The sequence below is a fragment of the Tympanuchus pallidicinctus genome, unplaced genomic scaffold (assembly GCF_026119805.1).
Source record: "Tympanuchus pallidicinctus isolate F22 unplaced genomic scaffold, pur_lepc_1.0 scaffold3, whole genome shotgun sequence".
Classification (NCBI taxonomy): Eukaryota; Metazoa; Chordata; class Aves; order Galliformes; family Phasianidae; genus Tympanuchus; species Tympanuchus pallidicinctus.
The window spans coordinates 56972536-57000429 of record NW_026294747.1 but is presented as its reverse complement, the minus strand read 5'-3'; the positions used below and the strand labels follow the sequence as shown (position 1 = coordinate 57000429).

At 52.7% G+C, this 27894-nt stretch overlaps 1 protein-coding gene and 1 long non-coding RNA gene across 4 annotated transcripts; one reads left to right on the top strand and one right to left on the bottom strand.

Annotated features, from left to right (window-relative positions):
- Positions 1–45: 45 nt before the first annotated feature.
- On the bottom strand, positions 46–25314 carry ATL1 (atlastin GTPase 1). Of its 2 annotated transcripts, XM_052696614.1 has the most exons (14): positions 25026–25314; positions 14647–14894; positions 14163–14297; positions 13329–13433; positions 12603–12653; positions 11016–11072; positions 7487–7579; positions 6516–6654; positions 5596–5723; positions 4997–5053; positions 4190–4261; positions 2932–3363; positions 1487–1501; positions 46–791 (listed from the first exon to the last, which is right to left on the bottom strand). In XM_052696614.1, exons 1-14 carry the CDS (start codon positions 25057–25059, stop codon positions 681–683), a joined length of 1677 nt encoding a protein of 558 aa, XP_052552574.1. In that variant the 5' UTR covers positions 25060–25314; the 3' UTR covers positions 46–680. The 2 variants fall into 2 exon arrangements, with proteins under 2 accessions (XP_052552574.1, XP_052552575.1); XM_052696615.1 differs by lacking the exon at positions 1487–1501.
- Positions 24144–26322, top strand: LOC128087259 (uncharacterized). Of its 2 annotated transcripts, XR_008209721.1 has the most exons (3): positions 24144–24298; positions 25817–25953; positions 26050–26322. It is a non-coding gene; the product is annotated as an uncharacterized LOC128087259 (long non-coding RNA). The 2 variants fall into 2 exon arrangements; XR_008209720.1 differs by lacking the exon at positions 24144–24298 and having other exon boundaries at positions 25314–25953.
- Positions 26323–27894: the final 1572 nt, after the last annotated feature.

Below are 27894 nucleotides of genomic sequence, written 5' to 3'. Positions count from 1 at the left end.
CAAAGGTTCAGACCTGAGCAGCGCGCAGCCTCCAGAGCCGACTCCTTAGGAACAAAAAGCAAACTTTAATAGTTGGGACAATAAAAGAACTGCTGGACACGTTGCTACGCACTACAACGGATATATATACAGAAATACAGTGAGACTTTCTCCAACACTCGTACAAAGTGAGACCGTGTGCATCAGTTACGAATGGAACAGTAGCTTTCCTTACAACATCACGAACATACCATAGCATAAGTGTCCTCACGGCTGCTGACAGAGCAAGTTAATACATTTTTAATTACGTTGCTGTAATTGAAGGAAAAAAACCTGTGGTTACGTGTTATAACCCGTTCAAGTATCTGGACATAAGATGGTTTGGAATAACGCTAGGATTTGGAAGGTCTTTAGTTGCAGCGCCACGCAAATTACCATTCCCTTAACGATTAATGAAAAAGGGAGAAATAAGGCTTTGTAAAGGAGCTGGGATATTGCAAATCAATCAAAAGCACTTTGTGTGGGCAGCAGCACCGCTATGTACACGGAACAGAACACCAGACGTGCCCCGAGCTTCCCGGCCGGCACCGTGGGGGCAGAGCCCCTGTTTGGCCCTGCGTGGCAGCTCGCGAGGGGGGAGCAAAGAAGGGCTGAAGCGACGGCCGCGCCGCGTTCATGCAGCAGCAGGGCTCACGGCTGTGTCACATCTTCTTCCTGTCGGGGCCCTCGGCCGGCTCCGCTCTCTGTGCAGGGAAGGCGTGGTGGTACAAATGTCTGTGGGTCGCCGCTGCGCTGTACAGCTTGTACAAAGCCTGCAAGAGACACGGGAGAGGCTCGGATCGCCTCTGCTTTGTGCACCCGCTCCCGATGGTGTACGAGTGTAGAGCTGCAGAAGGGTTGGGTGGAAGAGCCCTCCAAGCCCTGCTCTGACATCCAGAAGGGGAAAGACCGAGTTCAGGAGCTCACTAAGCTTTTAGCATTGCACAAAGATAGAGCAAAGCCCAACAGCCCCACAGGTCACAACTTCCAGCAGTGCTTGAGGCACAGAGAGGCCCCCAGACAGCCCAGCACTGGTCTCCATGGGACAGAAGGCGTTCAGCCCCTGTGAGAGCTGCTCCACATCTCACTTAGAAGTTCCCACCTCACTCAAAGGCAGCAAAACGCACCAGCACTCACACAGGGAAGCTGTGCAGCAGGGCTGTGCCATGGAGCTGGCCCCATAGCATCCCCAAACACAATTAATAGGAGAAAGACTCAAGCCCCCCCCCTTATAACACACACACACACACACACACACACACACACACACACACAAAAGCCCCAAACTCTCTCCCCCACTTGGCCTCCAGCAGTGCCCTTCCCAGGCACTGGAGGTGCCCCATGCTGCCATCAGCCCCATCCCTGCCTCCAGCAGCTCCGCGTGCTTTGCCTGCCAGGGGTTCCCCAGCACTCGAGGCACCCATAGGAGAAGTGCTGGGGGGAACAGGAGGACCCGAGAGGCACTTACCTCATTTGTGCTTCCCTGCGAGAGGCATTGGGGAAAGAAAAGGGGAAGAAAAATAAAGAAGCATCTCTGTGTATCACACAAGTCCAAGGGAGCAAACGTCTCCATTCAGTGCCCCCCCAGGGCCCCAGCCAGCCCTCCTGCACCCACAGGGACAGCACACACATACAGAGCCCTCAGGGCTCCCAGCACTGCTCTTCCCCCCAGTGCACCAACAGCCCGAGGCACTGCTACTCTGCAGAGCTCCTTCTTGGGAGTTGCTCTCCCCTCTCTTTGGGGGGTTATGCTGAGATGTGCCTGCAGCAGCTGGGTGCTGGGGAGCAGCCACAAGCACTTTAACCTCTTCCTTGATTTCCCAGCAGGGCAGCTTGCAGGCAACTCATCCCTCTCACTTTCTGCTGCCCCCTCCTGTGCTCACTGTGGTGCTGAACTCATCCCAGGTTCCTACACAGGGATGGGCTTCGACACCCAGCATCCCTCAAAAGGCCCCGATAGCAGCACCATGATGTCAGAATGGACCCAGCCGGGATGCAGGGGACCATGGGCTGCCCCTGCTTGCCTTGTTTTAAAGGCAGCCCTGCTGAGTGACATCACTGCCTGGTTCAGGGGTGAAGAAGCTGAGCAATAAACAGCTCAGTGTGAAAAATGAAGCGTGGCTAGCTCTAGCCACACGTGGAGCAGGTGGAGGTGGTCACACTGAAGCTAAAACTCCTCACTCCTGGATGAAAAGGAACCAAGGGGCAGCGCTGCCAAGGGCAGTATTTTCTCACTGCAACCTTTGTTAAGGTTTTAAGGGATGTCTGACAGCAGGACCCAACCAGGACCTTTGCACCTGTTTACACAAAGCAAAGACAAAGGGAGATGGCAAGCCTGAAAGCAGGCAGGACAGAGCCCCAGCCTTAACATCCTGCAGCCAGGAACTGCCAAATCCCTGCCCTGTGCCAGGAGGGAGGAGCAGGGTTTCCTCCTTGACACTCCAAGCACACAAACTCCTGTGGTCCTGAGCACCTCCCCAGCAGGATCACACTTCATGCTGCCCTGTGCCAGCATTTAGTGTCCATAAAGCAGCATTTTGGGATGGGTAAAACAAGCAGAAAAAGGCAGAACAAAACAGTTTGTAGGGATCAGGACTTGAGCCCAGGTGCCTTTGCCAGCTTCAGGCTTGCTGTGCTCTTCCACCCTCAGAGAGCCACCCAGGCCTAAGACTCTTCTCCCCTTACGATCACCTCCACAACCCAACCTGAAAACACTTCTGGCCCTGCTTTCCCCATCTAGAAGGCCTAGGGCACAGACTGAAGCGCACTGTCCCACTGCAGCCACCAACCCTACACACAAACCCAAAAGCCATTCGAAGAGGAGGAAAAGCCCCAGGAAACAGTGCTTAAGAACTCGGGGTTGGGACGTGGGTTTGGCCGGTGGGTTTTTAAACGAGAAGCTCTTCATCCTACCTGGTCCCACAGCGCCGCCGCCACTTGGTCTATGACTGCACCCAGTTCTCTGTACTCCCCAGAGTATCTGATGTACGCCCAGGTACACAGTGTGATAAGTGTCAAGCCCATGATCATGTTGCACAGACTGGCTATGATGTCCAAGCCAATGAAGCCGGTCACCCCGGCGATCACGTAAGTGATGAAGATGACGACGAAGAGCGTGGCGGGGGTGCGGGCGGCATGGAAGATGTTCTTGCTGTCGTTGTGCTTGATGTACTGGATGTAGAGCTCATCGATCTCGTTCTCCAGCTGCTGGAGGTAGCGGCGGCTGAACTCCTCCCCTCCCATCTTCTTCACCCCACGGAACAGCCTGACGGCTTCGTCCTTCAGCTCCACGTGTTTGGCCTGCAGGTCGCTGGGTGCCAGGAAGGGCTTGTCCCCCCCACAGACCTGCATTGCAAAGCACAGCCTGGTCACTCAGCACCCTCAGCTCCTGGGTTCTGCCATGCAAACCACCAGCGCTCCCCTTCAGCATCAACCACACTGACTGCTCACTGGTGTGGGATCCAGCCCCTCTCCTCCTCTTCTTAGCCTAAGAAATTGTTCTTAGAACCCAACCTGAGCCTCCCCCGGCTTCCATCCCATCACAAGACCTGCCCTCCTCTTGGCACTGAGTCTTCAAGCTATTGCTCAGGAACCTGGAGACTCAAAGGCCCACCTTCAAATAATCAGCATTGTTCTCCTGCTGCAGAGGATCGGCTCTTTGGGCTTTAAGGCACCAGCACAAACACAGACCCAGGGCAGCACACAGTAATTTGGCCATGCAGCTCCACACCCCTCCCATGCCAACGCACAGCAACCTCCAGTACTGTAGAACAGAGCTGGAAGTGGCAAGAAACAGGCTAAAGTTTGAGCTTCACCTTGAAACATCACAGTCATCAGCACATGCCCGAGATGAGCTGGGCTGGTAGGGCAGGGCAGAGGTGAAAAGCCACTTATAACAATATATAATGACTTTAATTTAATGATATATAATGACTTTATCCCCTAATTAGCACCAGCCACAACACAGGTTAAAGAATAGGATAGGATTAGGATAGGACAAGACAGGATATTCAGCTGGAAGGGACCCACAAAGACCATCCAGTCCCACTGCCTGAGCACTTCAAGGCCAACTAAAAGTTAAAGCACATCACTGAAGGCCCAAATGCCCTCTGAATGCTGACAGCCATGGGGCACCAGGCACCTTGCTGGGAAGCCTGCTCAGCACACCTACCTCTTCCATTCTCCTGCTGTAGGTGTCTTTGGCAGTGGCAACTGCTGCTAAATTGTTGGCTTCTGCTGTGGCCTGCAAGAAGGGCAAAAGGGCACAAAGTTCAGCTGCAGGATTGTAAGGTTAAGGACTACAGAACATCCCAATCTGGAAAGGGATCCAAAAGGATCATTGAGTGCAACTCCCGTCATCACAGAAGTGTAATGACAGCAAGGAAGCTGGGGGCACACGATCCACATGCTCTTGGCCTGGAGGCACGCGTGGTACCCCAGAACACACACAGAATTACACAGCTCCCTTCTCCAACTGCACTCCAACCAACACCAAACAAGATCCTTCTCTATTTCCCTGTTCAGCCCCCTCAGGCAAAAGGAGAGGATTCCTCCCCTCCAAGTCGGAGCAATGGAACCTCTGGCTTCAGCTGTGGGAAACGGCAAGAAAGCAGATAAAAGGCTCAGGGTATGTAAACAGCCACAGCTGCAGCCTCCTGCTGAGCCCTGACCCAGCACTGCAGCATCCACGTGGGGCACATCCTTCAGTGTGTGCTCACAGCACAGCCAGGGGACAACGCTGCTCATCTGCAGGGAAACTGCAGCTCAGCAGCCCAGCCCTGCTGCTTCCCCACAGCACAGCTCCTTTGGGCTTTGAAGTGACTGCTGGACGCAGCTTGGGTTGTCAAAGTAAGGCACAAAGTAAGGCATTAAAAAGCATGGGAGCTCCAAGTGCTGCACCAGTGCAACTCCTCTGACAGCTCATGGGAAATAACAGCAATCACAGTGCAGGAGCAGTCACCTCGCACAGCCCACCTACCTGCAGCATCGACTTGGGGTGCGGCAGCTCTTCCCCCTGGTAGATCTTTATGTAGGCCTGCAAAACATGAAATCACATCAGGTGCAGCACAGACCCCAGCACAGCATCAACAGGACGGGAAAAGCCCCAAGAGGGGGAGGATGCCAGCATGGGATGGCTTCAGCACGGGATGCTTTGCCAGGCAGCACACGGCTCACCATCCATTCTTTGGGTGCTGCAGGGGGGTCTCTGAGGACTCACACTGCCATCACTCACTCCAATATCTACCCCATAGGATTTGCACACCTACCTCTGTCCTTCACTGAAGGAGAAGGAGCTGGAGTCAGGTAGCCCCAGAGAGTAGGTGGTGAGAATTACTCACTGATGTCTTGCATTAAAATGTCCCAGTAGCCATGACAACACAGGCAGCCTTTTCCAAAGGCAATGGGAACATGGCCCTCAGCCTCCCTCCCTCCAGTCCTCCATGGCAAGGAGGAGCCCTGCCCACTCCTCAGGCTCACTGCGTGGCCAAACACACTGACACTTTCCCTTTTCCTTACAGCTGAAGTGCTGACGTGCCACAAACAAATAAGCCTAATTTCTCTGGAGAAAGCTCATACCTTAAAATATTCCACAAGGCCCCGGCAGGTGATGTGGTTTCCATTGATCTCCTTAACATCCAGGCTCTCGGGACTCAGAAGCCAGGGAATTAAAATCTTCAAGTTCTTGATGAACTCGTTGTCTATTTCTGGAAATAAACCCAACATCATCAGTGCCACCCCTCAGCCCCAGCCTGCACTGCCATCACACAGCAAGGGGGATCCTGGATGCAGGCACACACACTGTAACTCAGGGAGGTGAGCTCAGCAATGATCCTAGTGAAGTTAACCCACAGACAGAGCATGCAGCTGTGCATGTATACACCAGCCAGCTTCACTGCCTCAAAAGTAGTTGCAGGAGCACAGATGTGACTTTTGCTTTTGATGGCACTGCTCACGTGCACCAAGTGCCCGAGAGCAGCACCTCCTTGCCAAGAGAAAAGCTGAGTACAGCTCTGAAAGAACAAGAGAAGGCTGTCAGTAAGATGCTGACAATCCTAAGCCAGCTCTGTTAAATACTGCTCAGCACCTGAAATTAAAGGAGGAATTAAACCCCAGTTCAGCTTCCAGCAGAGCCTCCCCCCCCACTGCCCCTTAGCATCATTTGCCAGAGGGATGAGTTCCATTTTGTTTACCCTTCCCTTTTATTTCACCTGATTAACTAAGTCTGTCCTGAAGGGAAACCACCCATCAGATGAGTCAGGAGGGTTAAATGTGCCTTGCTTTTCAAAGTGAAATAACTGTTCTTTTGAGAGCACATGCGACAAGGCTGCCAGCACAACCTGCTGTGCAAGAACCAGCCTGCCCCGCTCTGCCCAGCTGCACATCAGAACAGGAATGCACTGCAGAAGCTCCTTCATGGAAAATACTTGTAAAGGCATCACGGAATAAAGGCATCACAGCCTGTGGTATCAGTCTGGCAATGGACCTTTGCTTTGTACCTTTCAGCTTTCCGTCGAAGTTGGGGTTGGTGGCTACCTTCAGGCCGGGGTGAGGTAAAAGGAAGCAGGAGATTTTGGTGAAGCAGGAGTGGATGTGCTTCCTGACATTCTGCAGCTCTTCGTGCTGATTCCCTGAGACCTGTGGGAGAGCAGTGTGATTAGGTTTCCTGTGCATGCAGAGAGAATGGGACAACAGTGCCAGCAGGAACGTGAGGTGTCTGCACCAGGAGGGCATCCCTTAGCAGCACAGTGCATGAGCACAAGGCCAGAGCTCTGCCAGCAACCCACATCTCCGACCACACGCCCTGGGGCATGTTATTATCAACTGGAGAATGTGCACATGTGTGCATGACCTGAATGCAAAAGCATTTGGGGCTTCCCTACCAGGAAATCTTCCCTCTGACCAGGTCTCTCCACTACCAAATCACCCGTGCATTTCCTGATTAACCCCCACACAGCCCTTGCCCATCGCTTTCACTGTACAAGAGCCTATTACTAAAGCATTTTCCTTGTCCCTCTAGCAGAAGGGCAGCCCCACACTGACTGCAGCATGGAGGATTCAGCTTCCTACAACACAGGATCACAGCATCACAACTCCTCTGGGCAGTGCTGGCACACCCCAGCCCTGGAGGTCCCAAATGCAGCTTGATGGGACCCTCAGCAGCCTGATCCGCTGCCTGGTTTAGTGACCGGCAACCCTGCCCATGGTAAGGGGCTGGAACTGATCCAGAATGGCTTGGGTTGGAAGGGACCTCAAGGATCAACTAGAATCTAGATCATCTAGCTGATCCAACCCAAGGCATTCTGTGGTTCTATGATTCTCTAAGACATCTCTGCTGTGATTGTAAGGCACGGGCAAGTCAGGGTGTGACCTTAACCATCACCACCAGCTTGCAGCTGAGCAAAGCCCTGCCTCGCAGCAGAAGCCCAGGTGGGAATCATTCCTGAAATCCAGAGGAGAAAGGACAAACCTTGAGGCGCTTCTCCAAAAACCTCGCGCCGCCGTCGGATCCGTAGGAAAATTCATAGGGGAAACTCCAGTCACGCACCAGGAATATCAGGGACTGGGGAACAGAACAGAAGCAGTCAGTGCCACGCAGCACCGCTCAGCCACGCGTTATCAGGAGGGGATTTGCTGGATGATGGTTTGAGCCTCTCGCTTGAAAAACAGCACCGGTCATTTCGACTGCAAAACAAGGAAGGGATTTTTGCTAACCAGGACAAAAGGCAGCGAGCTGCAGCAGCGCTGAGCCCCATCCTATGGGAATTTCACAGGCTCGTTTTCCAGCCATTTCCACCGGGCAGCTCTCCAGACAGACTTTTAACGAGAAGCACATGGAGGATAACGAGGAGGAGTAAGAAATGGTTGGCGTTGGTGATCTTTATTGAGACATCCGACGTTTCCATTCAACGCATAAATAAATGCCAGCACAGACAACTCTGCATCTCGACAGAAATGGGTTTGGAAGGGATCACATCTCTGGTGTCTCTTCTGCATCCCACGGAAGGTTGTGGGGCAGAGGAGGCAGGGCTTCTCCTCTCCATTGGAATGAGCAATGAGGAGAATGCCTTTCATTGGAATTTCCCTAAAACTTGTCTATGTTTAAAACAAAGATTTGGGAGAGGGAGGGAAAAATGTTTCCCCTTATTTTTCTTCCAGAAAACATCAGGGGAAAAAAAAAGAAAAAAAGAGCAGTGAGTTGGCCATTCCTAAAGGCACTGCAAGCCACAGCAAACGCCCGCAGCTCTGTCTTTCAGGACATGCTGTTCTTTTGGAGACTGCAGGATGCTGAGGAGACAGGGCTGTGTTTAGGACTTTTCCACAAACACATTATGCACTCCTCGTCCTGTCTGAATTGGGAGCCATTTCCTTTCTTCTCGAGCAGGGTTGCAGCAGACCTGCTGTGCTCACCGTGCCCAGCACCCACCCTCAGCCCGCTGCCAAGCAAAGGCACCGGTCAGCACACAGCGCTGCATTTCAGCACACAGCAGAGTGGGAGCACAAGGGAAAAGCTCATTTTCCACCACCAAGCACTGCTTCTTTTCCAGCAGCTCCAGCTCAACCATCTCCCTGTCGCCACACTCCCTTTTTGGCAGCATCCTGCCATAGGAGCTTTCTCCAAAATCCTCCTTTCCAGGCTCACGTATCACAAGGACAAAAGACATTCATTGACTTTGACTTCCAGGCTCAGAACCTCACCCACGGAACTCGAGCTGCAGAACATCCTTCTGCAAAGAAAGCTGCCTTGGTTCCAGGCCCCCACACCTCTAGCTGAGCTGTTCAGTTGCTCCCCATCACTACACCAAATTTGTCCAGCCTCAGCCGCAAGCTGCCTCCTCCTGGCTGGGAAGTGGCAATAGATGGCCGTCCTCAGATGTGCTCTGCAGGAGGCAGTGCTGAGGTGGGGACAGGTAGCTGTGTGCTGCTCACATGGCCCCACCACCATCAGCTCCTCCACCAAATCTCACCACATGGCCCCGCCACCATCAGCTCCTCCACCAAATCTCACCACATCCGTTCCATACTTGCACAGAGATTGCTGCTGAAGATTGCAATGAAGCAGAGAGACCCTGGGGGGAGCCCCAAGGAAAGGCTTCTGAAGGATGAGGCGTCCCTGTTACAATTAGTTCAGCATCCTCAGCCCTCTATCAGTTAATGGGTTTTTAATCCATTTACACGGATTAAAACAGACAATGCTGACTGGCTGCATTGTTGGCTCTATTTCCATCAGCACTTTATGGAGATAAGGCACACAGAAGGCAGAACACCACAGTGACAGCCACCTTTATCAACCAAGCTTGTGGCCTTGTAAAACAGATAGTGGGACGTGTGACCAGCCTTACTGCCCACAGACCTGCATGGCTTGACATCACTTACATCGTTAGGCAAAGCCACAGGCTCTCAGCCAGCCCTAATGACTTCAGCACATTTAACAGAGTCTCCTTACAGCCTCCTTCTTACTGACAGAGTATTTCACTTTCACTGTAACATTTGGCAAGATTACCCCGCTAACTTTTAAATAAAGAACAGAAATATTTATTTAATGTCTGGCTTTTTCTGTACCGTGTTACAGTTTTCTCCTGGTTCTTACAACAACAAGCCATACATTTTTACTGGTAGCTTTAACACCATTTACCAACCATCTACCCACGCTGTATCCAATATATACTCAAAGCTCCCCAAAAATCTCTATTTGTCCATTCACTGTATTTTTTAACCTTTTCATTTCATCCCCCCCTTCACAGCCACCTTATAAACCCCTCCTGCCCTCCAGGATGATGGGGAAACTGACAATTCTCTTTTAATACTGGAAGGCAAAGCAAGACAGCTGTAACCCATTCCCAATTACTGCTTGCATTTCTACAGCTGCTTTCTGCTTTGGAAAGCTCACAAATCATGCATCTAGTAACCAGCTTTCCTATTGTAGGTGCAAGCTAGAAGATGGACTAAGACTGGGGGCACCTGGGTAAGGGTAGTGAGTATTTGTGGTGTATTTATATAGTGGCTTATGCAGGTACCAATGATCTTCCAAGTCTCTTTGACTCCTTCCCAGCCTTCCAGTTGCACAGGGTTCAGTACAGCCACTACCAAAGCCATACAAACCACAGCTTGTTCTGTTGCAGGTTTAGCAACCTGCTGAGCCACCTTTCTCAACAGCAGCTGCTAAAACCATCCCACGGACTCCTACCTCCCTTCCTTCCACTTTTCTCTTTTTGCTCACATTCACCTTCCCCCCAGAAGGGGCTCTTGCAGCCCATCATCCTCCTGTGTGCTGAGCTGCTCACAGCTCTGGTGTCCAGAGCAAGCTGGTGTTTGCCTAATGCTCTCCTCTCTTGAATGCCACCTATACACAGGTTGGGAAACAGATGTCACTTATTTGAAGTTAAAATCCCACTTATACTTGTCACTCTGAGCTGATCCCTTCGTTCTGAGCTGATGCTCTTTGTTCTGCCAAGCGCAAGGATTCCCAGGCAGCGGGCTCAAGGCTCTGACAGCCAAGGCTGCAGCGTTACAAACCCGTCTGGGTGTTCATTCCACAGCTCTGCCACTAAAGCAGAGCACCTCAGCAGGACAGGGCTGAGCTGCAGGGATGGCTCTCCCTCCTTCAGCTGGGGACGTCGCATGGCTGCGTGCACAGCTCTCAAGGCAGGGCATCGCTTGCACGGTGCCCTGCCAGGACACAGCACTCATCACATTGCACCGAAGCCTTTTGTCCCTGGGAACAAAGCCTCGCTCAGCTAACAGCCTCCAGCTGCATCCAGACCTGCTGGGTGAGGGGATCGCTGCAGGTCCGGGGAGCCGCCAAGGTTGAGAGCAGAAAGAAAGAGATTGGATGCATTCAGAAAGCTCCTCGCGGGTTAGGAAACACAAAGCCTTTCCTTCGCCTCGGCTCAGCCAGTCTCCACGCCTCCCTGCTCATCCGTCCTGCAAGCTGCAGTGACACCTCGTGGCAAAGCCATCGGTTTGGGGGATGCTGGCGGCCAGCAGCCTCTACTCACCTGGAAGGGCTTCAGGAAGGTTTCCTCCATAGCCAACCGTCCGTACTCGGTGAACAGCTGGGGAGAGATGCAAGGGAAGGAGGGCTGTCAGCTGCCGGGGCCACAGGCAGGGCAACGTTTGCTTCGTGTTTAACGGGCAGAGGGAGCTGTTATGGGCAGGCAATCACCACGCAAAGCCCTTAGGAGAGAAATCTCAGTCTAGAGTTTTTGGCTGCCAAATCTATGAAAAAATGGCTCCAATCCACTGCTTGCTGCTGCTTTCAAACTTCACGTGCGAGAGGGGACTGCTGGAGCCCTGCTCTCTTTAAATGCTCCAGGAAGGGGTGGAAATGAATTCAGAAATAAGTACTTTCCCTGCAAACCCCCACTGTGCAGAGACCGTAAGATCAGCCTACCAGCAACATTGGAGGGCTCTCTGGGCTGCAAATTCTTAGCAGAGGCACCAATAATGTATTTCACAGATGCCTAAAAGTGGGTCAACGTGTTCAACAATAATGGCTTCAAATTCCAACTGAAAGATAGGATTTGCACTGGATAAGTTCAACGTAAATACAGTATCCTTGTTAAAAAATGTTTACTGACTGAAACAGTGCAGCACTCTTCTGATTTTTCCAGCTGGACTTTTCCTTTCCTTTTGCTACTGGAAAAAAAAAAATCCTAACTAGCCAGTCTAACAGTCAACTGAACAGAAAAAACTGTGGGCAGAGGCAGGCAGGACATGTGTGCCATAGAAAAAAAACACCCAAAGCTGCTTGTCTCCAGCACTCAGAGTTGTAACTACTCTTCTGGGTCATCTGTGCTGACCCACAACCAGATGTCAATATCCAAGCTTATAAACCAATTTCTCTGGGTTTCTCAATCAAAAAGTCCAAGGCCAGGCTGGATGGAGATGTCCCTGCCCACAGTGGGGGCTGGATGGGCTTTAAGGTCCTTTCCAACACAAGCCATTTTGTGATTCTATGACTCTAGGAGTAAATAACAGATCCCTGCCAGCCCCGAAGTCCTACAGGGCACAACTCTGCTCCTGGTGAGCATCCCACTGACTGCCCTGCCCCACGCAGGCATGCTATGAAGCAAGACACATTTCAACACAAGTGACTGTTCCTCCATGCCCATTGTATAACCAATGGATATCAAGATGTTACAATCACAAAATAAACAAGAGACTTAAGCAAAGTGGACAATGATAACAAGAGAAAATAAATAGAAGGCTTACCCTTATGCTGGGCTCACCACAGAACACCAGAAGGAGGGATCTCCAGAAGAGATCCTTCCCTACTGGTAGCCAGCTCTTAAATAGGTCTGGGAGGGGGGGAGCCAGGCTCCAGCCTTTCTGGCAGCACAGCTGAACTGCCTTCACCTGTGCTCCTCTGGCTGGCTCATGGCTCACCTCAGGTGATCAATCAGAGGTTCAGGCTGTGACTCAGCAGTTCCCATACATCCATGAACCAAAACGAGCTGGGAAACTCTGAGACCCATTTGTAGCTCCAAAGGCAAACGTGCCTTTCCAGAGCAAAGCATCTTGCAAGTGCAGAGCATAATCCAGGGAGCCCAGTGACAAACAGCAGCAGAGACAAGGGGTCTTACCTGCAGGTGCTGCAGATCATCCTCCTGCACATTCTGCGACAAGTTATAAACCTGTAAGAAAACACAGAAACTTCAGAGCGTTGTCCTTTGGATCAGTGTGGTTAAAGCTTACAGTGTGACCACAGGGACACAGACAAAGGCCCAGCTGGCCCCTGGTGCTCCAAGTGTAGCCGTGCTGCTGGACGGACAGACAGACAGACAGGCACTGCTCCTCCCAGCACAGCAAAACGCTCCAGCATGGGAGCAGCAGGGGCTGTCATGTCCCATCCAGGAAGCCTCGTAGGAGTAAATAATGTTTCCTCCATGTATACGATGTGCTGAGCTCTGTCTCGAGCTGCTTCCATCCTGTTAATGCTGTCCTCCAGAAGCAAAGGTCAGAGGAAGGAAGCCTTACTACTCCACAGCAACCACCTGCTGTGAGAATACCCACAGCCCAGAGGTTTCTCCAGCAGCACTGAGACAAAGGCACACGAACTTCACCAACCAACACCCTTTCTTCTCTGTCAGCTGGGAGTAAAGGAGTGCATCTGCTGCTGGCTTTGCTCTTGGGGTGAGGTGAGATGAGACTGTTCCCTGCAGAGGTGCACTCACCACTGAACCCTGCACTCAGTGCAGCCAACACGCTGCTCTTTGTCTCTCCCCCACCTGCCTTAGGCTGGTGCCAAGCTGCTGCTTTTCAGCCACCACCTTTTAGCAAGTGTTTCCTGGAGACATCTCCCTTCTTACCTGTATTGAGCTGATCATTGTGCTCAGGGCAAACACGGTGGCTGAATCCCGCAGGGTGGACTGACTGTCAAAGGTCCCCTGTGTGTCCATCAGCAGCACCGCAACCTGAGAGACAGAAAGCTCCAGCTCAGCCTGGATGCACCCATTTGGCATCTGCACCCGAGCAAAATCATTCTCAAATGCCACCAGGACAGGTGGTTGAACGTCAGCTGTGTGTGGAGAATGTCAGTGCTCCAGCCTCAGACTTGGTGGAAGATAAAGGAAAAGAGCATCTCCAGTCACTGACAGCAAGAAATGAATGCTGCATAACACAGAGCAGGGAACTGCTTTGTTCTTCTGACATTTGCTGTCAGTGCAGATGGGTCTTTCCCTGAGCCTGCAGTGGCTTCTTGTCATGGAAGCCAAATACAGCAGCATATCTCAACTTCACTGAAGAGCTGACAGATACAAATATTCCTGCCTAAAAGCTGAATTTGCAGGATTTCCCAGTTCTCACTATGCATGACCTCTCTGAACGAAGGCGTTCCATGTCACAGCTACTGCTTTAGGAATGGGGAATAGTTTGCAAGGGGCTCAAATTCCAGGGAACAGCAGAGAAATGATCTCTGGGGTGCCCAGAGTTAGAGGGACAGGTAGGGACGACACCAGGGACACACGGAAACACTCAGACATCACATCACTCAGTGCATTAAACCCACTGATGCTCAAGCAGGGATATGGATCAAAAACCTGCACAACCATTTCAGCCACCTCCAACAAGGCAGAAGCCAGAGCAGCAAGACGAGCTGATGAGTAACACATAGACAGAGAGCCACACAGCACAGAAGCAAATACCTTTTTACCATCAGGCTTGTCCACCAGGAAAACCTCACTCCAGATCTGGATGCCGGTCGTCTCCCGCTCAGATCCTCCCCTCCAGGAGAAACCAGTCAGAGGCTCGTTGTAATCTCCAACCCAGTCCACTGCTTCCTGCAGGTGAGAACGGATGAAATGCTGAATTTCCCATTTCACTGTGTTTTTACACCTCTTTCTGTGCTGCCTCTACCCCAGCAGTGGAGACAAGCCACCCTCACTGTATATTCTTACAGCATAGCAAACGTGAACATTTCTGCTCCAGAGTCAAGGAAGGCAGCGTCCCACTGGAGACCCACTACTGCATGGGGCTGTGGAAGCATCTCTGTTTTAGTTTGTGAGGCTCCATGCTAAAGAGAGGCTGGAGCATCTCTAGAGCACCAAACCAGAGTCCTTCCCTGCTTGGCCCCGGGCGCACAGGAGCACTGAGCAGCAGTGGAAGAGCCAGGTGCAGCTGCAGCCATACCTTGTTGTACATGTACCGCAGCATGAAGTCCATCAGGAAGGACTTCCCTTTTCTAAAAGCTCCAGCAACTGACACAGCCACAACCTCTTTGTCTCTGACAGCTTCTGAGAGGAGGATGCGGTTGAGTGCAGCTTCATCCAGTTCAAAAGAATGGTCATCCTTGACAATGAGGACTTGCACCGGTCCTGCCTTCCTCACGGACTCCTCCTCCTCTGAGCTCCACTCATAAGCCTTGTCTGCAAAACTACCTGTGGAAACAAGTGACACAAGAACTGTGTGGCTCCTTCTGAAAGCACAGGATGATGGAAAGCAGGACAGGACAGGGCTGTAACAGATCAGCTGGCCAAAATATCCACCGGCTTAGAGCAGATGTCTTTGCAGCACTCCCCAGACATCATGACAAAGCTGCCAGCTGCTTTGGGGCAATCTGTCAGCATGCCTGCCCGTCCCTGCTGGGACCCTCCTGGACAAAATGCTCCTACAAGAGTTGAAATGGAGAACAGATTATTCTCTGCCCTTCAGAAACACCTTCTTACATGCACAAAGGTTGTCCTAACGTCTCCATGAGCCTCAGCTGAGGCCACAACATCTCCCTTAGCAGCTTATACCGTGCTGTGTTCTAGATTTAGGGTGAGAAGCATGTTGATAACACACAGAAGGGAGATGTAGGTTAGATGCCAGGGGAAAATTCTTTACTCAGAAGGCAATGAGGCCCTGGCACTGCCCAGAGCTGTGGTGCCCCATCCCTGGAGATGCCTGGGGTCGTGGGCAGCCTGAGCCGGGGGGCACCCAGCCCATGGGAGGGATGGGGCTGGGGAGGCTTTCAGGTTCCTTCCAACCCAACCGTGCTGTAATTCTGTGCTTGTATGTCACTGCAGTTTCTGTGGCAACAGCACAGCCCAGAGTCCTGTCCGACCTGCAGTCTGCACCAAGGCTCTGAGTGTTAATTCTGCAATCTTCCCACTCGACAGCTTGCCTTCAGACAGGACACACAGACACTCAGACACACAGCGCCCATTCACTGCCATGGTGACAGCAGGAATCACAGCCCTGGGGTTCAGCAGGCCAGCTCCTGCCAGTGTGCTTTCATTGCTTCCCAGCTGCCCAGCACAGAACAGGAACAGCAAAGGCAATGCACCACGCCGACCAGCTCACCTGAGGCCTTGTAAAACCTGCCCAGCAGTGGGGGGGCAGCATGCAGCGGAAAGCCCCTCACGTTGCCCCAAAGCATCCCTGCTCACTGCCTCAGCCTGCAGGCTTCCAGCACACAGCTCAGCCCTGACCCCACGGCCCTGCTTTCAGCCTGTCCCAGCTGTTGCAAAGCACAGGGACGATGCACAGACATGCTAAAAGGCAAACTATAAATACCACAAGGAATGGGATTTGCCCATTCTGGGCCTCTGATAAAGATGGCTCCAGCAACAACGGCGCTTTTGTACGAGTTTCTGATTTCCTATGAACCCACTATGAAATATCAGGATCGTTAAGCCTTGTTGCTAGGGGATTTCTGGTGGTTCTGGGACATATACTGCGAGCTGTCTCTGCTCCCAGTTGGAAGACAAAGATCTTTTCTTCCCGATGCTTGGAGTTCCCTTAGCAAAGCAAAAGTCCCAAATAAGCTGAAAAGCAAAATTTTGCAGCAGGCTGCAGCAGCACTGAATGCCCTTCCAGCATCAGCCCCTGGGCAACGTCACCCCAAGAAAAGCCCTCCCCATTCCCAAAGCCCAGAGCAGGCACACATCACTGAGCCACCCAGAAACCCAGAATGCTGTCTGCCTGCTTGCTGCATGCACTCAATACCTCCTCCAGCATCAGGTCCTCCCCAGCACACAAGTGCAGACAAGTGCCAAACCTGGTGGTCCTTTTAGGGCCTGCCATGCTGCGAGGGCCATATAAAGCCTATCACTGGAAATCCCTCTCTCCTGCTGTTTCCCAATGCTGAGCTAAGCGAGTCCTTTTTATTTTATTTTATTTTATTTTCCTTTTACAGCTGCACAGAAAGGACAGCAGAGAGGTCCTTGTAGGATGTGACTCATGGTGGAGGCAGGAAAACATTTGTAAATGGAACTGAATCTAAACCTTGCTGGCTGTAGCCATAGCGAGGCCACCCGGTGTGCAGGTGACAGAACTGTGCCACCCCAGGGTCCCCTCCACAGAGCACACAGACAGAGGGATGGTCATCCCATAGTGGGGCCCTGCAGGAGGGCACAAAGGATATCCCAGCTCAGACCCGGCCCTGCTGGGGATCCGACCGCCCCGACTCCTGTTTAAGGGCCGTCCTGCCCTGCCAGCATGAGGGATGCTTGGTACCCAGCTCCCTGCTGCTGGTGCCTGGATGAGGGCTCCCAGGAAGAGCAGACATCTTCTCACCTCAGTGGAAAATTCCACCACCGACTTCTTACTGCCTCACATGAGAATCAGATCAGTTTGACAGCATCAGGAGCAGTTGAGAACCGCAGCAGCTCCTTGAGGGGTGTCCCAACCTGCAGCAGAACGGCGGGCGGTTGTCCCTGCTCCATCACCAACAGCAACCAGCACTACCAGGAGGTCGTGCTGTCCCTTCACTGCCAGCACTTTGCTTTTAATTCACCGAGCATTGATGGATTTGGAGAGGTTCTGTGCACACAGGCAGCAGTGCGAGTGGCCCTGCTCCATTGAAGGACATCCTTCTGCCATCAGCTGGAGCACGGTGGGCAGCCAGGCTGTTTGCTCATCACACAGAGCACGATGAGTGGGATGTGCTGCTTTTCCAGTTCCTTGGAGATATCAGGAGGAAAGGCATTACGTTAAGCAGGTCCCTGAGCTAATTTCAGCCCCATTATCTCTTCTGCTTTCATGTAGCTGCCAGCAAACAAAACTCGATCCTTGCTATTTATTTCCATGTGATGAAACTCCCGTGCTGTGGTTATTGCATTATCTACCAGAGATGTTTTTATAAGCTGGATGCGCATCACTGGAAATCAATTATTTTAATTGCTCTTCCCAGCATAAATTAGTTATCTGCTTTGAAGGAAGGTGCACCTGGCGGTGGCAAACCATCATCTGGCCAAAAGGGGAGGGAAGGAGGCCTCAGCTCTCCCAAACACACTCCTGCTTTCACTCATCTTCTGACTCGACTCCTCCTCTCTCGGCGCCGTGCGATTGCGTCAATTCTCAAGCTGCTCATTCAGTCACTGCCAGGATGCAGTTCCTTTTCCCCGCTTCATAACAGCTCATTTCCACGACTCCGAAGCAGGGTGGGATCCACGTCTCTTTTCCATACAGTGACTTAAAGTGGAAAGATGAAGGAGAGGGGAATTGGCATTGGTTGCTATTGTGCTGTCAGGCAGCAGTGAGGAAATGGCCCTGCTCCGACACAGCCTGAGTCCACGGGAAAACTGAGCTTTCTTCAACCGCTGTAGGAATTATTTGTGGTTAAAATTAAATCAAGTTTAGCCATCAAATACAGCATGTTCCAAGTGTGAGGGCAGACAGCTCATGTCTAATGCAATTGAGCCCCTACAGAAGAATAAATTGGATAAAGCACATCACTGATCACGCAGCATACTTTGTGAGAACTTCATGCTCTTCCTTAGTTCCGGACCAACAGGTCATAGGCTGAGACCAGAGACCAACCAAGAAAGTCAGCTTTTTCCTTCGATGAGTTGCACAAATGCATCTCATTCCACAGACTGACCCACGACCCAGGGCACGGCCTGTGCAAACCCGGGCTGCACAGCACACCCTGAGATGGTCCATTGCCAGCCCTGCTCAGGGGAGCCCAGGAGCCTCACCTGCTGCAGCACTGCGGGAGGAGAAGGGCTGCAGCCTGGGCCACTGCTACAGCACACTGATTTACCACGGAGCTGCTGCTCCAAAAGCCTTAGCTGCATGGAACAACAGAAACGACCAAGGAGAGAAAACAGAAGTCTAACAGTTGAACCTTTTTAACTCTAATTTTTGAGCGGTTCCATCTGGAGCCACGAGTTGGGCTCAGTGATCCTTATGGGTCCCTTCCAGCTCGGGTTCTGTGATGCTATGATCTCTAACTGGTTCTTTCTCTGGAATGAGCCATGTCTGTATTGATGGGATTTGGTTGCTTATCAGCAGCCCTCCGGGGATTAATTCAGTCAGCAGCGATAGCTGTGTGGATCCTTTCTGAGGCTGTTTTTGCCCCGGCTGTTTGCATTACAAACGTATCACAGTGCTGCTACCCATTCCACGAGCCAAACACAGAACAGATCACGCTCAGCCTGGATCCCTCGGTGCGTTCTCCAGAGGGCTCCAGCTGCCAGAAAGCTTATCTGCCCCATGCAAACAGCTTGGGCAGAGAAAGCCATCTATCTCCAGGCCACGGCATCCCTGGCACTTACCCCTTCCAGCTCCCACACATGAGTCCTGCTGGCTCCGCTCGTGCTGAGCTAACTGCACCATGCAACCGCCAGCTAAGGATCAGAAAAGGCTGGAAAAGACAGCAGCCATTCTGAGTGGGGACCAGAGATCCTCACCTCTGTGAGAGAGGCTTGCACAGAGCTCAGCATCTTAGCACGCTAATGAAGGAAAACAAGAAACAAAGCACTGAAACAAAGCATCTGCTGGAGAGCGAAGGTGGAGGGAGTGCTGCAACCTGTATCAGTCCTGCACAGAGGCTCAGTGGAGAGCTCTCCTTCCCAAGTGCAGAGGGGCACAGCTGCATCCCAAAGCACAAAGGGAATTAGCAAACTCCCCAGGTGCAGAGCTGCCAGGTCTGTCTAGACAGTGCTGCTCCAGGGAGCCAGCATCTTCGGGAGGGCAAGCAGGGCTGCCAGGCTGGGCAGAGCCCTCTTCATCCATCCACCAGCGTTATGCAAAGAACTGGCCCTGCATCTTCATCCCGCCAGCCCTGAGACATCCAGCTGGCATCAGAACGGCACGGCCAGCTCAGCTCCTTCTTCCAAAGGCAGACAGATTAGGGAGATGTGTGACTACTCTGACAACACTCCCAGGTGGAAGGCTGCTAGCAGAAACACGAGTTAGCAGTGTTCCCCAGGGTCAGCACTGGGGCCAGGCTCTTCTGACATCTTAATCTGGATGAAGGGATGGAGCACACGTTCAGCTGGTCAAATGAAGCCAGGAGGAGCAGCTGTCACACCAAAAGGCTGCGCCAACACATGAGAGTCAGGCAGAGAGGAACCTGATGAAATCCAACAAAGGCAAGTGTAGGCTCATTTACTTGGGGAGAAATAACCACATCATCCTGATGTGCTGCCAGGAAGGAGCACTGCAGAGAAGGATCTGGGTGTTCTGGATGATCAGCAGTTGACCAGCAGTTGACCAATGGTTGACCAACGGTTGACCATAAGCCAGCAGTGTTGTGATGGCCAAGAAGGCCGATGATACCCTGGGATGCACTGCACAGAGAGTGCAGCAGGTCAAGGGAGGTTCTTCTTCCCAACTGCACATCTGGAACACTGCACCCAGTGCTGGGCTTCCCACTTCCAGGCAGACAGAACTGCTGGAGAAAGCCAGCAGAGGGCCATGGAGATGATCAGGGCCTGAAGCATCTCCCTTATGAGGAAAGACTGAGAGCCCTAGGGCTGTTCACCCAGACAAGAGAAGGCTGAGAAGGGATTTCATCAATGAATATAAATATCTAAGGGTGGATGTGATGAGAATAGGGCCAGGCTCTTTTCAGTGGTGCCCAGTGACAGAACAAGGGGCAATGGGCACCAACTGGAACACAAGAAATTCCATATGAACACAAGGAAAAACTTCTTTACTTTGTAAGGTGACACAGCATGGGAACAGGCTGCCCAGAGAGGTGGTGGTGTCTCCTTCTCTGAGATATTCAAACCCTCCTGGATGCTTTCTGTGCAATCTCCTGTAAGGATGCTGCTTTAGCAGCGGGTTGAACTGGGGATCTCCAGACGTTCCTTCCAACCCCTATGATTCTGTGGTTCTGTGAAGAGCTGGAATGATTACTAGCCACCAAACCATTTGTTAAGATGCATCTCAAATGCAAAATACAAAGTGAAAACAACATCTCCTACTCTCACGGAATTATTGTGCCTCAGCTAGCTCTGAAACAACAGAACACCCATCAACAGAACACCCATCAGCTGGCAAGCTTCAGAGACACAGGCACGCCAACTTCTTTGGGAAGAAGGCAGATCACAGAGATTCCTTCCTAGAAGTTTCCCAGGAAATGTGAGGCCACATGAGACAGTTCTGTGGTTATGCCCATGCCAGGACCGGCCAATTTCAAAGCTAAGTGGGTGACGTTCAGAAGGAACTTGACTCCTATCTGTTTGTCAAAAGACAGCATTACCCAAAGGCCAACAGCTGTTTCTCAGATAGAAGTTCTAGGACTGTTAACCACGTTTCAGTCCAGCCACACACAGGTGAGACACAGTGACTGAAATGCACATTGCACAAACGCTTCTCCAAAACAGAGCGCTTAAAATACATTGTGGTGGCTTGACAGAGGTTCGTGAGCCTCTACCACACTTGGGAAACTTCACTCCTCCTTTCCCTGGTGGCAAACAAGAACACTTCTCCAAGACACAAGGAGCTGGAGCGTCCCCAGTCCACGGTGGCTTTGGAGGTGATCCACTGGCACACTGTGCCTTGCAGAGCTGACAGCACGCCTCTGCCTCACAGCACAGCTGGAGGTGGCTGCAGGCATTTGGTGCAGGGGGGTTCACACGATTCCTGGTGCCTATGAATACAGAGTCATAGAATCATTAAGGTTCCAGGATCATCAAGGCTAACCATCACCGCCATGCCCACTAACCACGCTCCTGCGTGTCACAGCTACGTGTTTCTTGCACTGTGCTCAGGGCTCAGCACATCTTTGTTCCTCCACAGGAGGGGCAAGGTTGGGCTTGCTCCTGCTCATCTCTGACTGACTCACACCCTGCTGTTCACATTCTTTGTGCAATGCTACCTCTCAAAACCCTGGGCACACAAAGACCAAAGGCTGCTTAGGGATTTGGGGCTCTCGCTTGCATTGTTGGCTCGGCTCGCTCACAAGCCCCAACACCTCATCTTCCCTTCTCAGTTACAGGCTAGCAATTTTGTTGTGAAACTTCTCATCTCTGGTAGCATTTGTGCAAAGGCCCAGCTGCCTGAAAAGCCTCAGCTTTCATTCTTCAGGAGGCACATGGCATCCAGAGTCACAAGCAAAACCACAAACAAAAAGGCTGTTAGCAATATTACCTAAATATATATATAATATGTGTACCCAAAAATCACCCATTTTTTTTTTCAGTTGAACCCATTTCTGTACATGCAGAAAGTGTGGCATTGATGAATTCAATCTGGTCTGTTTTGGAAGAAAATCTTTCCTCCAGAAGCTGCTTTCAGCCCCTCCTGACAGCCAGGCCCTCTGAACAGCCCTCATGAAGCTCAAGTCCAGTTTGAAAAGCCTGACCAGGAACCTCTGTAATCCTCTTTATGGTTTTGAAACTGAACTCTTGACGAGCTGATCGTTTGCATTGCAACACGTGCCATGATGGGCAGTGAGAGATTTCACATATCTTGTACTCGTCTGAGCTGTTTAAATGAGTGACTGGGAGCAGAGATCGCGAGTGGTTTTGCCACAGCAGAGGGAGCCAAGTGCTGCAGGTGAAAAGCACAAGGAATCTCAGAAAAAACTACCACTGCCACACACTGCAGAGCTTTGTAATACTGCACCCACCGGGATTCAGACCAGGAAGAAGCAGGATCCCCTTCTCTGACAAAAACACTGCGTGATTTCTCAGGCAGGGAGGTTGGAACTAGATGATCTCTAAGATCGAATCCAAGCCATTCTAGGATTCCTTTCTATGGTTCTATGATTTCTCCATACACAGCTCTCCCAGCCATCCATCCCACAGCTAGCAGCAGCTGTAAGCTCTCTGCACCACTTAGCACGTTTGTAAGAGAGCCTCCAATGATGCACAGCCTTACGTTGACCTCCTGCCCAGGGCTAAGCCCTGTGCCAGATGCACAACGTGCCCCTGCACGACCAGGCGGGGAGGTGCAGCAGTAACACAGCCTTGGTAGCTGGCTGGAAGCAATTCCTTCTGCGTGCTGTGCAATTGCTCACCTCAATTCACTCTGGGATCTTTAAAAAAAGCAAATTGTTTTTATGAAACAAAGGTGGAGGGTTGCAGTGAGCAGCTTTCAGGCTGCCTAACAAGTAGGAACTAGGACAAAGTTTGATCCATTCCAAAACAGTGTCGTGTTTTTACTGACTGAACTTACTGCCTGGAAGGCAGGAGATTGAAACCCCTCCTGCATAGAATCATAGACTGACTGGGTTGCACAGGAGCACAGCGCTCATCCAGCTCCAAGCCCTGCTGTGTGCAGGTCGCCAACCAGCAGCCCAGGCTGCCCAGAGCCACATCCAGCCTGGCCTTGAATGCCTGCAGGGATGGGGCATCCACAGCCTCCTTGGGCAACCTGTGCCAGTGCCTCACCACCCTCTGGCTGAAAAACTTCCTCCTCATATCCAACCCAAACCTCCCCTGTCTCACTTTAAATCCATTCCCCTTGTCCCATCACCATCCACCCTCACAAACAGCCATTCCCCTCCTGTTTATCTGCTCCCTTCAAGCACTGAAGGCCACCATGAGGTCTCCCTTGAGCTTTCTCTTCTCCAAGCTAACAAGCCCAATTCTCTCAGCCTTTCCTCATAACAGAGGTGCTCCAGCCCTCTGATCATCTTAGTGGTCCTCCTCTGGACCCACTCCAGGAGCTCCTTTAGCAGACAGGTTGAGAAACAGGCACTGGATGTCACCATGCAGGCAGCTGACAAAACCCATCTTTCCGGAGATGAGCTGCTGCCGTATACATGCAGGCATCTACTAAAGGGAGCCGTTTGGTACTAAAAAACACAGCATTTGGCACTCGCACTAATTGCAATGTCAAGCAGCCTGGCATAGTGCTGGGAAATCACTCCAGGAACGCCCTGTGTTTGGTCTGTGGATGGATGGAAGGTGATCAATCCACATGAGGTTCCGGATTCTTGCAGAGCTGACCCAGAAGCAAACCAGCAACAGACCTCTTTTCACTACAGCACGGCTTAGCAGTATGCTCACACCAGGCATGTGTCTAATTGCTTTGCTAGACCAAGCCTATACCTCCTGGGATGGCTTTTTTTCTCCGTTTAAATCTGTTTTGACATCACGTGCATTTTTTTCTCACACCATCAAGATGCAAAGGGAAAGTGCAAGCACACGTACGTGCGTGCAATGCTCAACCCGCATAAAAACGGGACAGACACTCGTGTGAGACACAGCTGAGAATGTCACAGTGTTGGCTGCGAGCTGTCAGCCCCGTTTACCCGAGGTCTGAGCTCCTTCCTGCACAGTCATGGTTACACACAGCCCTCATCAGGCACACACTGCTTATTTCCTCCTGCAAAAAGAACACCGCATGCTCCGTTGGCTTCAATCACAGCCTCCGTTATCTGTGTGCTTCTGCAAACATGTCCCCGAGCCGTTAATCATTACCATGGGAAATACTCCACTCATCTATCCAAATTAGAACCTAATTTGTGTATCTAAACATCAGAGCTCCGCTCACCTGCAGACGGGGTGCCGTGAGCTCTGATGCTTTACTACAGGGATCGGAACACGGGGAATGCCACATCATGCCTCCTGCAGCCTTAAACAGTAGCTATACGCCGTCTGAGCTGAATTTCTACCGGGTGAGGAAGGCCTTAAGCAGGGCAGGTGAAGGCCAGGCTGTGTGCATGGGGCACAGCCCACCTGTGGGACCCCGGGGCTGCAGGGGGACGCAGTTTTCCCCTCCTGCCCGCAGGAAGGCGGCTGGGAGACGGGAAGGCCTGCAGGAAGGCGGCCGGGAGACTTCCTCCTCCTCCTCCTCCTCCTCCTTCTCCTCTTCCTCCTCCTCTTCGCTGGCAATGCTAAAAGCTCCCAGGGCTCAGGCGGTGTGGAAGCGGCCCCTTTTCGCAGGGCTGCGGCACACCGAGAAACGCGGAGAGCCCCGGGTACGGGGCGGGCTGCGTGCGGGGCTCCGAAGGGACGGCGGGGATGCCGACAGGCGGACAGCCACGCAGGCCGGGCCCCGGCTGAGGGCGGCGGCCGCTCGGGACGGCCCCACGGCACGGCCCCCATCCCCAGCATCCAACGCACGGACGCGGGCTGACAGACAGACGTCTGACAGACAGACGGACACACACACACACACAAGGCCCGACCGCCGGCCGCAGCCCCCGGCCCCGCCGTGCTGCACCGCCCGCCCCGCCCCGCCCCGCCGGCCGAGCCGAGCCCCGGGAGGAGCCGGGCGCGCCCCCCGCCCCGCGGCATTGTTCGGCGCAGCGGCGGGCCGCGGCCGTGCCCCCCCTTCCCCCGCTCCTCCTCCTCCTCGACCGCCACCGGGACGCGTCGCCCCCCGCTCGGCCCGCCGCTCACCCCAGCTGCTCCTCTCCCTGCGGTTCCGGGCCATGGCGCGGGGCGGCTGCGGGAGGCTCCGTGCGGGCTCCGAGCCGCGCTGCGTCTGGCGCGGCTGCCGCGGTGGAGCGGGGCGGGCGGGGGCGCCGGCAGCATCCCCGCCCGCTACGGCGTAGCACGGCCCGGCCCGGCCCCGCGGGGAGCGCCGGCGGCGGGGGACGGAGCCTGCTTGCTGTACGGCTGTGCGTTCAGCCTGCGGGCGGCCGGGCCGCAAAAAGGTGCGGCTCAGCGATCGCACAATGGGCGGCTGGGAACGGACATCGCCACGCAAGCCCTGCTGTAGGCTGGGTGCGCCACGGCTCAGCTGCCCCGACCAGTCCGCGGCCTCGGGCACCTCCAGGCACGGGGCGCCCACGGCTGTGCGCGGTGCCGGGGACTCGCCGCCGTCCGCATGAAGAATTTCACATCTAACCCAAATCTCCCCTCGTTTGATTTAAAACCGTTCCCCTGTGATAACAGCAGGACAGGGGGAAATGGTTTGAAGTGGAGGGAGGGCAGATGGAGGTTGGATGTCAGGGGGAAGTTGTGTGCTGTGAGAGTGGTGAGGTGCTGGAACAGCTGCCCAGAGAGGCTGTGATGCCCCGTCCATCCCTGGAGGTGTTGAAGGCCAGGTTGGATGGGGCCCTGGGCAGCCTGGGCTGCTGTGAAATGTGGAGGTTGGTGGCCCTGCATGGCACAGGGGGGTTGGAGCTTCGTGATCCTTGAGGTCCCTTCCAACCCGGGCCGTTCTGTGACTCTGTATCACCCACCAGACTTCCCCCTGCTCTGACCCTTGGTGTTTGGGATTGATCCATTGCTCTTGGAAATGGTGACTCAGCACAAGTGCGTGGCAACACCCAGGTGCAAAATGTGACCAGTGATCAGCCTGGCCCTTGGTGTATGGCTGCTGGTAAGGCTTGCTGATGGATCCAGGACCAAAGCTATGTGCTGCCTTTCTGAAGGGAGCACAGTGCAGCTCTTGAGGTATGGCCTGCATTGATCGCAGGGGGACAACACAGACAGAACCTAAGAAGGATGGGAAAAGGAGCTAAGCCCTCAACAAATGGAGATTGCCCAAGGAGGCTGTGGATGCCCCATCCCTGCAGGCATTCAAGGCCAGGCTGGATGTGGCTCTGGGCAGCCTGGGCTGCTGGTTGGCGACCTGCACACAGCAGGGCTTGGAACTGGATGAGCACTGTGCTCCTGTGCAACCCAGGCCATTGTGTGATACTATGATTTTATATATATATAAAATAAAGCCTGTTGATTCTTTGAAGCAGCCCAAGAAGCAGACTGCGTTGCAAGAGGGGATTTCTTGTGCTGGAGACATGCAGAGTTCAAATAGGTTGAAAGAAGAGGTTAAAAGAAAAGCAGCTGGGAAATGGAGAGGGGAAAAAAAAAAAAAAAGGAGGATGGAAAGGAGATCTGTTAATTTGAAAGTCTAATTAAGCCAAGATGGGCTCCGGTCCTGCTTTCCTCATGCTTTTGAGAACTGCAGCTTAAGTCAAGATTGTCTTGCCCCATTTACGGGCATTTTTTCACTTTCCATGGTGGCATCTTTCCTCAGAGGGCAGTGAGGCCCTGGCGCTGCCCAGAGCTGTGGGTGCCCCATCCCTGGAGGTGCCTGAGGCCGTGGATGGGCCCTGGGCAGCCTGAGCTGGGGGGCACCCAGCCCATGGCAGGAGTGGGGCTGAGGGGGCTGTGAGGTCCCTTCCAACCCAACCCAACCCAAGTCGTTCTCTGATTCTTCCTGCCTTCATATTTCCACCCATGAGGAGCCCTCCCTCGGAAGCATCCTTAAATTCTTGCTGCCCGAGCAGCTCACAAAGAGTCAATTTCAGGGCTGAGCAGGCACACAGTGGAAGGATTCTTAAGGAAAAACAATGCCAAATGGGGGAAAGGCAAAAAGAGAAAGTGCCGTGCAGAACATGAGCATGGCCGTGGGGTCAGCAAGCTGCAGCGCTGGAGGATGCAGCACTGAAAAGGCCACAGAATGAGCAGAAAACCTGGATTTAAACCCAATAAAGCACATTGCTCACGGGGGCAGTTTCATAATTCACCTTGCCTCGCCTGGCCCACTTACCACAGCAGCATTTACCATTGCTTTTCCTATCCTCATCCTTCGTGAGCAGAAGCATTGTGCAATGCTTATGTAAGGGCCGGGTGGGTGCTGCACAATCTCCGCTCTGCTTCAGGTGCCACTGCACTCTGGGGGCTGCTCAGAGGGTCCCTATTTTCCCATCCCATCCAGGGCTGTTCCCACGCTGCTGTATGAGGTTCTGGAGCCCTTTTCCCCCTTCCCCACAGTTGTTCGTATCGCTTCTGCCTGCTCACTGTTTGCTTTTTCACTGCTTCTGCTTAATTTCATGAAAAAGTGCACAGGATTCAGACCTTAGCTGTGCTTCTCCTAAGCACTTACACTCCTCTGTGGCAGAGATTTGTCATCGCTTTTCATTGCTGTGTCCTTACTCTCAGGTTAAGAGGCCAAGATTCCTAGGAAATAGCAAAAAGGAATAAAACAAAATCAGCGTTTCGCCCCTTCTTGAAAGCTGAAACCTGTCTCAAATTTCTGCTTTTCTTTCCCCTTTACTGAAGTATTTTTAAGCAAAGCAGATCCCTGTTGCTTAGGAAATCCTCCTGTTCCTGCGGTTCCTGTTTCTCACCCCAAACTGTGTTACGACCACCCACGTATACATGGAGATTGCAACCAGAGGAATTCTCTTTGCTTCTGTTAACATCACTGCACACCAGAGCTGTAACAGAGCCATTTAACTCATAGAGGAGATGGAATTTCAGCAGTTAATTAATTAACTTGTTTAATCGCTCTGTGGGGAGGGCTTTCCTCTGGAAG